The sequence below is a fragment of the Anabrus simplex genome, chromosome 1 (genome assembly GCF_040414725.1).
Source record: "Anabrus simplex isolate iqAnaSimp1 chromosome 1, ASM4041472v1, whole genome shotgun sequence".
NCBI classification, from domain to species: Eukaryota; Metazoa; Arthropoda; class Insecta; order Orthoptera; family Tettigoniidae; genus Anabrus; species Anabrus simplex.
The window spans coordinates 883643216-883656454 of record NC_090265.1 but is presented as its reverse complement, the minus strand read 5'-3'; the positions used below and the strand labels follow the sequence as shown (position 1 = coordinate 883656454).

The 13239-nt window shown below is 36.0% G+C and overlaps 1 protein-coding gene across 1 annotated transcript in view; it reads right to left on the bottom strand.

The window, feature by feature from the left end:
• Positions 1–3955: 3955 nt before the first annotated feature.
• Positions 3956–13239, bottom strand: part of LOC136874388 (transmembrane protein 179) — a 38268-nt gene continuing 28984 nt past the window's right edge. Inside the window, exon 4 of the mRNA XM_067148030.2 lies at positions 3956–6516. Within this exon, the coding sequence (XP_067004131.1) occupies positions 6231–6516 (286 nt within the window). The 3' untranslated portion in view covers positions 3956–6230. The remainder of the gene's footprint in view (positions 6517–13239) is intronic.

Below are 13239 nucleotides of genomic sequence, written 5' to 3'. Positions count from 1 at the left end.
TAAATTATTATGTTGGTACCATTTTCTGTTTATTACCTAATCATCTTTGGGCTGGCTAAGAAATTTCAATGTTGCTTACAGACTAACTTAAATGAATGTGAATATTACCTAAACAAATAGCGAATAATGCAAATATTTACTATAACTCATAGCGAGTAATTATTTTTGAAACTAACTTCACTGTCAGTCTAAAGAGGTTCACTTCATGAATGAAAAGTTCTCCTACTTTTAATATACACATCATAATTTTCAGAGATTAGTGGATTCGATTTATTTTGAATTTATCTGTTATCTTAGAACTGTACATACTCCATCCATGTAATCACTACTAATCCTTTTTTGCTCAAGATGACACAGCCATTTAAGCCTTAACATTAAGCGACTGAAAAGCTCCCTTTTTTATGGTAATGCAGTTGAAACATACTTACAAAGGAAGAGAAACACAAGGATCTCAGTGGAAAGAGGGTTTTTATAACACACTGTGATATTCTTTGTTTTGAAGTTAAATAATCTTAAAGTAACTAGACACTGTCCTCCAATTTACATCTCCTTCATGACACATGCAACAGCTATTAAAATCGTATCTGTGCTTAACTTATTTAACAGTCAATAAAAAAATATAACATAGAAGGAGGGGTTGAAAAACATACTATAAAGTGAATGCTTCAGATTATAAAATTTTAACAATAAAGGCAAAAGAAACATACAACACAATGCCATTTTCAGTGATGGGTAAGGTATCTGTCATTAATGTCACTAAGACAAGTAAGTCCCATAACTCCCTCAACTGACTTCACAAGGCTGGACTGAATCCTGTTCTAGATTCTGAAGCCAGTCTGAGTTCATGCCATACCTAGGACTGCAGCTGACTACACTTATTGTTAAACCATAAACTTCACATTCCATACTACTGTTCAGAGAGAAAAAACTGCTATAATGGTTTGGGAGAAGAATACCAGTTGGACATTTTAAACAAAATGGAACAATAATATTAATTCTTAAATACTTCACTGATATAGAAAATCATCAACAACAAAGAAAGAAATACAGTGGAGTTCAGAGAGAGATGAAGTTAAGGTTACAATAGCACAGTGGTAACATGGATAGAATTCTGCAGCACAGAATGACAGCTTTTCTATAATGGGATGAACAACTCAAGAAACATACAAATAAAATAATTAGAGAACTAATTTGATATATATACACATTATATTACTGCTGGAAAATTTAGAAAATTATTTTCTTTTGAATAGGCCTATAATGTTAAGCTATCCATATAGTATTTTATACATGTTAAATACTACCTTAATTCAAACCAGATCACACACATATTTGGAAACGCCAATTCTAATAATTTATTTCTAGAGAAATATACTGATGAACACTAAAACCCTACCAAAATTTATGAGTAATGGATAACAAGAGGATAAATTAGAGATTGGCAGTAGGGAAACACTACTGTTTTCCATATCACTGAAATTATAGTTTATGTCATGATTTTGTTCTCCGTATTCCCAAGAAATCAAATGCAAAGAACTACAAACTGTAACAGGTCAAATGTTAAAATTATTTATGAAGATAATGATGAACAAAAGACCACACGGTAAACTGGAAGATATGATGGGTGAAAGACAATTTAGTTTTAGAAATAATTTTGGCTCTAGAAAGGCCATATTCCAGTATTCGAGCTTTGATTCAGGTATGTTGAGATGCATGCTTTGCAGATTTTCATGCAAAGTGTACTGACATACTCAAGGCTCTTTGCACTAAAGAGAGACATCTGCATTATGCCCAAAATTCATCATGACAGTAGGCAACTGTATGAATCGAATATACGTAATCAGGTAAGTTTCAAGTCAAGAGAGGAGTATGACAACATAATGTGCTGCCACTGTCGCTGTTTACCTTTTACTTAGGAGTATCTTCAAAAGGGTCTTAGTGGATGTAAATGCTGATACTACGAACAAATCATTAAAAACTGCAGGGATGCAGAGCATCACAGCCATTCACTCGCTTGCAAGTTTGATCGTCTTTGGAAGACATCCATATTGTTTATTGTAGGTTCTTAGATGGCTGAAGAGACCAATTCTAGAATCAAACTCTGCTGCAATGCTAGTACATCAAATTGGGATATATACATTATATTACTGGAAAATGTAAGCAATTATTTTCTTTTGAATAGGCCAATAATGTTAAGCTTTACACGTAATATTTCAATACAGCAGCTAATTTATTCAAAATAGATCCTTTTTGTTGTAGACCCTGGCGGTCATTTCTACTTTGATTGTCATTTTTTCTTCTCTATGATTTCTTTTTACCGGACCTGTCTCTCTTTTGCTGCTGTTGAAAATGTTCTGTGTCTTTATGAACAATATGTCGCCACATCAGCCAATCAAACAATGCATGCTCCCAGTTAGCATTGTCAATTTAACATATTAGGCTTTAGAATTTGCTATAATTTTTGCTGTTTTTTGTTGATTATGATGCCTATTCTTCAGTTGACAAACACTTTCTTGAACGTGTGTGTTAGGCATAAAGGTCTTATAAACTAGCACAGAAGACATATAGGCCATATACAAAATAAATGTTTAAAAAAGATGGCAATATAGTAAGAAGTATCAACTCCTTCAACCCATTACTTAAGGAAATACTGAAAGGAATAATAATAATAATAATAATAATAATAATAATAATAATTAGTTACGACTCCTCATATCTTTCTATATAATATATAAATAGGATGTGTTCACCCTACAATTCCCACATTCCTAGACTGCATTTTTAGTTGGTTAAAAATCTGAGTGTTCATCATGATTTGTTTTTGTTGTTACAGTTGTTTCTCAGTAGCAGTGATCCCTGAAATTGGAGATCGATCCCAGGGCCAACATTGTGATCTTTAAGACGCCAGTCTGTAGAGATAAAGTTCACCAGAAGACAGCGAATAGGCGAGGGATAGTTCCATGCGCCCACCATTAGCCCAATGACTGAGATTTCTTTTAGATTATATTTCCTATGAATAGTATGGGATGGTAGGCTCATAAATTTTCTACATCGAAGTCATGAGGCTGGACACAGTAGCTTTCAAAGGAGACCAATGGGTCTATTAAATAGCTTAATTTTATGGCATTTATATCAATCCTTCTGCTACTGCCATTTGCTGGCAAGCCATGTACTTCTTCATAGAGTTTGAAACATTTCCCTTTCAGTGCTTCAGTTATTATTGGCCGAATCTTATAGTGTCTAGCATTCTGTAGAATTTCTCCACTACGGCATTATTCCAAGATGTGTGCAATAACAAAAACAACAGTTATGCTACTAATATGAATCACTGAGAACTAGAGACCATATTAGACACATTCTGTTATCACAAGGGCTATTTATGCTGGTATATAACTATGTTTTAAATGCAAGCATTAGCAGGACAAGAAAGGAAATCTGTGAGTGATGGGTAAGAGCTGAGTTGAGACATAGGACAGCTGTGCTGGACTAAGCAGTTCATTCTCCTCTAACCCCCAACTCTTCACCAGTGCAGCTGAAGTCAACCGATGTTTATGTGACAAATGATAGTCATCCTCCTGGAAACTTACTGTATATAACATCACTGTAATAAAGTAGAAGGAGCACTTCTTTGCTCTACAAGACATTGAGCAATTAGCATTTCTTCCACTCACTAGCTACATAGTACCATTCCTTTGCTTTATGAGACACTGAGCACCATATTCCCTTCACAAGCTAAAAACGGCTACATTTTTGACTTGACAATTTGCTTTTTACCCATGTGACAAATTGTACATATTTCATATTTTTAATATCATGTTAATCTTGGTCCTGGTTACAGCACCAGAAATTTTGAGATACAAATATTTAAAAAAAATGAAAAAAGACAGAAAGAAACAAATACAATAATGACATTGAGACTATACATATTCTTTTCATTAAACACTGCTTCATAAGCTCTAAAAACTACACTGAACAACAAAAAGAGAACATATTTGATATATTTTGAATGTAAGCAGCCTAGCTTGAAAGTATAAAGTAAGCATAAATTATTTGGAGGCCATTTCATCAGTCATAACAACCGTATTATATCCTTCAAACATGTTGGAGGACAGTAGATCCAGAGTATGCATTAGAAAATATATCATGCTCTAATGAATGCCACTGACTGATGGCATACTGTATGTGTACACTGGTGGGAAGATAACAGCATATGAAATACAGGCCATGCTCCAACATGGATGTAAGCAAAGTTAAACAGCAGTCATACGTGAAAATTGCAGCTCTCCATGACAGAAAGGCAGGTCAGTGTCATGAGGAACTAAGAGAAGTGCGGGGTGATACAGCCTTGCCATATCAATCTGCTGAGGCCTTCAAACTTAAGATGCATAGCACTGTCGAACTGTCACAGAGTGGATGCCACATGTCCACTTACATAGAGGTGTCTGTGATCATTATCAAAAAGAACTTAAAAGAAAACAGATCTTGGACTGTGCAACAATTATCCGCACACATACAGGTATTTCTGTGATGACAGTCTTCCAAATTTTACAAGCCTTGCAGATGCACAAGATGAGTGTACATAACAAAAGAATGATTTTTTACATGCTTATTTTTTGAATCCCCTCTGCCATTAGCTCCTGTATCTGGACCCAATTTGGTACTAGCACTGAGAAGCACATTCCAGGGCCTTAAAATGCACATAGAGGATTTACACCGCTGCTGCTTTATCGAAAGATATAACACAGTTACCATGACTTACAAAACGACTGTCATATCACCTCTGAATGATACATATGCTCTATTCTTTTGTGTAGAACTGTACTACATAATTGATGAATGCCCACAATAACTAATATCATATTAATCAAAAGATACATAAAACATTTTGTGTTATGTTTTGATGTTCTCTTTTACAGCATGAAGAGTACATTCTAAATTTTTTGTCATGAGCTACAAAGTCATAATTAGTGATACTGAGTGTCACCAATTATTACAAATACCGATACTTAGATAAGAAAACAAATTACAACAGAAAATGATGAAATACAACATCTTAGCAGTACATTTTCTTTAGAATACATTAAATATTACTGTTTATCAGAGAAATTAATCTACCTGAAAGAGGAATCCAAAAATAGAAGAACTGTTGAATGGATGACTTACCTTTAGGGGGGATAAACACAAAGGTGTTTACCATATGACCTTACAATAAGTTTAATTGAAATCGACTTTCAACCTATTAGGTCATGTTAAGTACATTTAGTACGTGTTGAACAGAGTACAGAACAAAAATGTCCAACCGGACACCAGTGGGATCCGAACCTACAACCTCCCGATTTTGCGTCGGTTGTGTGGATCCCACTGGTGTCTGGTTGGACATTTTTGTTCTGTACTTAACATCTGTTCAACATGTACTAAATGTACGTAACATGACGTAATAGGTTGAAAGTCAATTTTGATTACAATGCGGTCGTGAAAATTCAATATTCAATAAGTTTAATGTTAAGAATTAAAATTTGTGAGTACTGCATAAAACATTGCATCCTTTTTCTTGAACAATTAGAGTAATCACGATCACTCAAAACAGCATTTAAAGTAACATGAAATCAATCAAAGGAGATAAATACACTACTTTGTACAGTGTGATTTTAAGAATGTCATATTGTTTAAGTTTCAAAACAGCTTCCCTTATCTACAAATTATGGTGGTAATTGCACATGTTGCCAACATATTTTCTAGTTAATATTACACACACTATAAACACTTAACTGAAAGGAGAACATGGTGAAATAAAACTACTCAATGGAATAGGAAACAAAGAGAAGTGGTTCAAACCTCACTGGAAATGCTGAAAAATAAATATTTTGCTCAGAATGGCGAATAACAACAGAATAAATATAGCAATATAGTAATGAATAATAATAATAATAATAATAATAATAATAATAATAATAATGAGAAATATAAAACTATTTACCTGTAAACTTACAAAGGAATACATCTTATATTGGAAAGTGAAACTTTTGGTAGACAACTTTGTCCACGTAATAAAACAAAAACCTGGAAAAGATTCTCCAAAGGCCTTGACCATATGAGTATCATATTTTACCATGTATTATAATGTTTGATTACAGATTTAAAATAAAAGGATGATGACTGAGTCATACCCAGACTATAACTCCCTCCTAATGCCACATTTTACTTATGAAATAACTGTATGCAAACAATGTTTAACCATTCATTTGCTGGTCTTTATTGTCCGTTTCTCTGTGGGAATCTACTGGCTCATGACTTGGACCGTCATTGATAAGGCGCTGGCGTTCACGATACATGCTGACTCTCATGTTCTCAATCTGGTGATAACGACACAATTTCAGCACAGCAAACACTGAGAGACCAACCCAGCATGCCCATGAAGCCCAAGCTCCAAATTGAGCTGTTCCCATCTCTATATAAAACCATGAAGTGTTGATGTTATCCTTGTTGTCAATCTGCTTTCCAGCAGCTGTTTCACAGCTGAAAGACAATGCAAAGGAACTTAAAACATGAAAAAAGTTCACAGTTTGGCAATATTTATGAAGGACAATTCCCAATCTTTGGGTACAAAGGTCATATTGTGGCTCATCATTTGAACAAAAGCACAGTATGGTAATTTAACAAAAATATAATACTTTTATATAGTGGTACCAGCAGGCCACACACTTACCTGTAATATGCAAGTTACATTCATATGTTCTGTGGCTCAGCTGGTAAGCCATCTGCACAAGAGAGCTCACTGCCACATACCTACCTGTAGGTTGCAATGTGAAACAGCTGATAGCTGCCAAAAGACAAGTGCTTCTTTAGAAAGTTTCATTTGTAACTTCAGTAAATATTACAGAATGTCCTCCTCAGAAGAGGATATTCTGATGCTAGCAGTGTACACAGTTTACAAAAGACTACTGCAGTGGAAATCCAATCCCCGCTCAGAACTGGCTTTGTAGCTACCCGTAAAATTTGCTAATGAAGTACCGGTAATATTTGTACTTTAAAATTTGCCAATGAAATACTGGTAATATTTATACTTTACATCAAACAGTTTCACTGTATGTACACCTAAAATCAGTCTATGTTATAATATATGGTAGACTCTGTATTATCTATGTGCAAATTATCTGCAGGTGTTACAAAAAAAAAAAAACTGCTGCAGTAACATTGAGGTTAGTTTTAAAAACTTATGCACTTGTGATTTCAACACAGCATTTGCTAATTAGACACAACATTGTGTAGAAAATTATGTAAACGTTAAATTGCACACTACACTCTACAAAATGTTACATTGAATCGCTGTAGTAACTTCCTTCGTGCAATACTTTTTCTTTCCTGACTCTCTCTTGTATTAATTTGAGCAACTGTAAAGATAACTTCACTCTTCCACTAATGCACTAGTCTGATGTTAAATTCGGGATGGTTTCTCATTTTCAGGTGCAGTAACCTAAAAACTAGACTGCTTCAATGCTTCTGTTTTGTGACTTTTACTATTTGTTTTATGCCACACTGACACAGATAGGTCTTACGGCAACGATGGGATAGGAAAAGGCTACGAGTGGGAAATGACCATGGCCTTAATTAAGGTAAAGCCCCAACATTTGCCTGGTGTGAAAATGGGAATCCACAGAAAACCATATTCAGGGCTGCCAACAGTGGGGTTCAAACCCACTATCTCCCGAATGCAAGGTGACAGCTAAGTGACCCAAATCATGCAGCCACTCGCTCAGTAGTGCTTCTGTTACTCTGTAGTGTACATAAAATGTTAGATGCTCTGGTGGTCTGTGGTACCACATGCACGTCAGAAGAGAAATTCGTGCTCCACCAGACAGTGCGTGACACTACATTTGTACCTATGGCAATAGCTTCCTCCTGTCATGCCAATGATGTGCAATTTATACAGTACAGACAAGTGTGAGGCCTGAGAGTGGATTGATCGATCGATCAATCAATCAAATATTTTTCTTGATAATCTATTCCAATCCTATAAATGAATACTTGCCCCAATTTGTCCTCTTGAATTCTAACTTTATCTTCATATTATGATCTTTCCTACTTTTAAAAGTTCCACTCAAGCTTATTCACCTACTTATGACATTTCACGCCCACTCTCCACTCACAGCTCGAAACATACTGCATACCTTTCTGAAAGAATGTTTCTTGAGGGTTCACCTTTTCAATACATTATAAGTTTTTTATTGATTTACATAAATAATGTTACATCATCATTATGTCTTAAGCAGGACATGTTTTGCCTACTGTTTAGGCATCTTCAGCTGCTGTTCCTAATATCCAAGATCAAAACTGTTTGCTCGGATCCTAGGCCTTGTTTACGATAAAATGCCCCCATTTTATACTTTATTTTCATTAACTTCACAGCTAAGATACTTTTCTCATTAAAGACTCTCAATCCACCAATCTTAACCCTTCAATGAGCAATAAAGTCCAACAGCAATCGACAGAAAAATCTTGAGAAGTCCCCTCTTCCGACCCACATAACAGCAGGCATCCCTGTTTTACTTAATTTTAACCACCACAAGGCAATGAAGAAGAAAAATAGACAACTGACCACATCAACAACATCCCATGAAACCACAACTGAATTTTTAATCCCAGAAACGAGCATTACCAAAAATGTTAAAGTCAGTGAAGTTTTCATACGTTGCCCACATGTTGGAAATTATAGACTGAACAATTCACGCCAGCCCAACATCCTTGTAAGTAACACTGGATTGAACTAGTATATAAAATTTTTTTAAAAATGTAACAATCATGTCAAGGATGTTTTTATAAATGTATAGTATATATAAGCATAACTTTTTACACAGAGCAATTTATGTTAGCATAACTATTTTAAGCATTTTATCGTAAACACAACATTTGTTTCCAGGAATCTGCATGAACTTATGTATAATGCCCTGTAGGTTGTATGTCTATTTAGTGAAGCACTTGTAGATGGGGTGGATTTAAATAATTTGGCAAATTTCCACAATATTTCCAATTAAATTCAGATGGTATGATATTCTTAAGTTCCAAACATTAGTTTGTCCAGGTGCTTCATAATTTAAATTTTGCTTGGGTATAGACATCCTCCTTTCATTTAAGGATGCTGTTAAGTGAAGAAGATACAACTGCTTGAGGTGCGAACAAATTACTTAGATATTTAAAGTTAAGAACTTCATTTTGGTCCGTATTGAATCTAGATTTACACTATAAATTGAGGATAATTATGTCCACCTTTTCAATACAAAAACAATGTGACGTCATTAACACATCACATATTTATTACCTTTCAAACCTTGAAAAGGTGGACATAATTATCCTCAATTTATAGTGTAGACAGATATGTGACTGTGTGTAATGTATAATTCATTCCATATTGTTGAGTGTCATCTACATATTTTAGAAGATATTTGAATAGTATAATAATAATAATAATAATAATAATAACAACAACAACAATAACAGAGAGACTAGAAATGAATTTTGCTAAAGGATTAGATAAAATGAATGATATGTGAATAGAGCCCATGGAGGTAATATGCATGGAAAAACATATGAGAAATTAAATGAATTAATCATTTATTCCGAATGGGATTGTGCGTATCCACTCAGCCGTTGTAGCTAGAGCACATCTTTGAGACGAGTGATTTATGGCCTCATAGTGGAGGGTGAGAGAAAGTGAAATTCCAGACCCTTAGTGGTTCTGTCCCGTTAGGGATATGCCGGCTGCCCGTACGCCTGTAAATAGCAGAGATAATATCGCTCAATTCAAACACCATATTCAAATATTCAAGTGCTTAATAATTTGTTTTCGCAAGGCTACATGTTCACTGAACCGGAGTTGATGTATTCCCTCCAATTACGGTATTTAAACAAAGTCGTAGTAGGGAATTTCAGATAGCACCTCTTCATTCATTTGACATTACTAACATGTATGCTAATGTGCCCGTTAACAACACCATACATTTGATCAAGAACAATCTTTCCCAATTCAGCAATTTCAGTATAGGGAAAATAGATGATTTTATTTGTATTATAAAGTTTACACTGAATAACAATTTCTTCACTTTCAATGTCATTTACCAACAAATAGGTCTTCCCATGGGGTCACCAGCTTCAGGGATCCTTGCGGATATTTACATCAATCATTTAGAACATTCTCACATCATTGGCAAGATTAACGGCATTCAACAATGGACTTGCTTTGTAGATGACACATTTGTTATTTTAGACTCCCGTGGTACTAACAGCAACACAGTATTTGAACTTCTCAACTCCACTGACCCACATATAAAATTCACCATAGAGTCAGAAAAAAATAAAGCCCTCAATTACCTGGACTTAACCATTATGCACAACTGCAACAACACTATCCTTTAATATATACAGCAAACCCACCCACACCATCAATACCATCCAACAAACGTCTGTGCACCCAGACCTACATAAGAAAACGGCTTAAAATAGCATGATACTCAGAGCATTAACTTTCCCTTTATCAGGCAAGAATTACAAAAAAGAAATTAATACTATTTACAATATTGCAGAACACAACGGTTTCAGGAGAACCTTCATCAGCAGAATCATCAAAAGATTTAAGAGCAGACCCAAGACTACCCTAGAAAAAGATTCTGCTCCTAAAGTAAAGTTTTCCACATTCACTTTCAATAATAGTAGCATTTACCAAATTTCTAATATTTTTAATAAACACAGCATCAAAATAGCGCTTAGAACCTTCCACACCAACTCCAAACTCAATTTCAATCCACACACTGTCAACAACAACAATAATAACAGTAATAATAGATATTTGAATTCCGGAGTTTACAAATTAGAATGACAATCCTGTAATTCCAGCTATGTAGGTCAAACAGGCCGCAATTTTGTCATAAGATACGCTGAACATCGTAACGCTCTCAAATAAAAAAACCAAACCCCAAACCCCATGGCACCACAGCCCTGGAAAGGCCTTGGCCTATCAAGCGAATGCGGCTCAGCCCGAAGGCCTGCAGATTACGAGGTGTCGTGTGGTCAGCACAACTAATCCTCTCAGCCGTTATTCTTGGCTTTCTAGACCGGGGCCGCTATCTCACCATCAGATAGCTCCTCAATGCTAATCACGTAGGCTGAGTGGACCTCGAACCAGCCCTCAGGTCCAGGTAAATCCCTGACCTGGCTGGGAATCGAACCCGGGGCCTCCGGGTAAGAGGCAGGTATGCTACCCCTACACCACAGGGCCGGCAACGCTTTCAAATATAATTGTTCTTAAGCTATCAGTGAACACAATCAAGCATCCAGCCACGAATACACATCAATACCCATAGATAAAGATCTTGCATTATGAGCAAAAAGGCACCTTGTTCAACATCGATTTAGATCAGTTTATGAACCCCTCTCACAATTTAAATGAAATCAATGAAAAAAAAAAAAAAAAAAGAACATTCTACTTGAAACATTCATTCCATATATTTATCAGAACTTCTATAATAAAAACAAACCCTGCCCCCATCTCTCCAACTCACTACCACTCCCCCCTCACCACCAGCCATGCACCCCCCTTCCCCCTCCGCTCCTCCCATTCTCGCAAACACAGCTGAGCCAACAACAGACTCAATCGTACGAATGGGACCGTTAACTCTGATAAGGCCAGGCCAGTTCGAGAGGCAATCACCTTTTAAATTCAGTAAGTTTAAAGATTTCTTCACACCTATTTCATATTTTTACTTATCAGCCCAAGTTTCTTACACAGCCTCGTTTTTTCCATTACAGATTGGAACTTCATTGCCGGTTTCCACTAGGGTCACTTTCATTTTACCATACACTTGTTACTTCTCTAACACAACTTCTCAACTTTGTCGCTGTTCTCCCGACCATTTAAAATAAGGCAAATACACCTAGCCAACATTGGAAACAATCTTCGAGAACGGGACCGCTAAAGTGAGAATGCTGCTATTCTAAAACTTTAAATTCATTGGCGGTTTTTCCATCACTTATCACATATATTTCACCTGTCATGTTATCTCCTCTCAAACTTGAGTTTCTCAAGCTTTTTTGCTCCCCTCCTAACCATTTGTGGTGATGGTGTTTCTACAAAGACTGTCAGCCTAAATTTTCTACAGTGATTTAGTCTTGTTTTTGAATTGTTTATCAAACTAAAATTTTTAGACTAAGAGGTCCGTAACCTCACCATTAGCACTTATTGTTTTGTTTCAGTCTGTATCACTTATTTTCTTTTCTTAGTTTTAGCACATTTTTTGGATTCAATTATGTTTTAGATTAACTTTTTTCACTGAATTTGTCTTAGCGAGTTATTTATTACTCCATCTAGTGATGTAAATATTGTATCTTGTTATTGTATTAGGTGGATACTTTTAATTTTTCCTTTGTAAAGTGAAAACCGTCAATACGGAATAATTCTAATATCTTGTAATGTATCATAATCTATAAGCTTCATTTCTGTATTGATTGTAGCTACAAGCTTCAAAGAAGTGCATGATCTCATCAAGAATGAAAGTGACAGAGAGGGATGCAACACTACAAGGCCCATTGGGACTGAGGAGTAACTAGCACGGCTTCAATTAATTTTTCTTCCATTTCGAACTACAAAACACAATATGAACAACCAAAATCACCGTGAGTCTTGCAGGAAACTGCGGGAGGGAGACTGCGGTCTGCAGGGTCACCACGGGCAGCAACTGAATCACGCCACCCTACGCCATGACATGCGTGAGTCCAGTCAGTTCTGTGGTTCACAGAAACTCACTGTGAGTCACCCTGAGTCTCATTTTGCGGCCAGCCTAAGTGCAGTGTTCTCCCCAGAAATTTTCTTCAGCCAGGTAACAGGAATGAGTAGCCTGGCAGGGAATACTACGTATAAATGAATGTGATAAATTTTCAATTTATTCCCCTCAGGGCATTAACAATAACATCAGACAGATAAACATTAAATGTACAACTGAACTATTTTAGTGTTGTCACAAGGAAGACATAACAGAGAATTTTGAACTTCTAGTGTTCTACTGCTCATTCAATCGCGTAACACCAAGTCTTACCACTCAAATTCTGTGAAGTGACATAAGGGGTTGTGACATCCCCCGGAATCGAGTGCTTGCATCTCAGGCCAAAGGCTTGTAGATAGCGAGGTGTCGTGCTGTCAGTACGACGAATCCTCTCGGCCGTTATTCTTGACTTTCTAGACTGGGGCCGCCA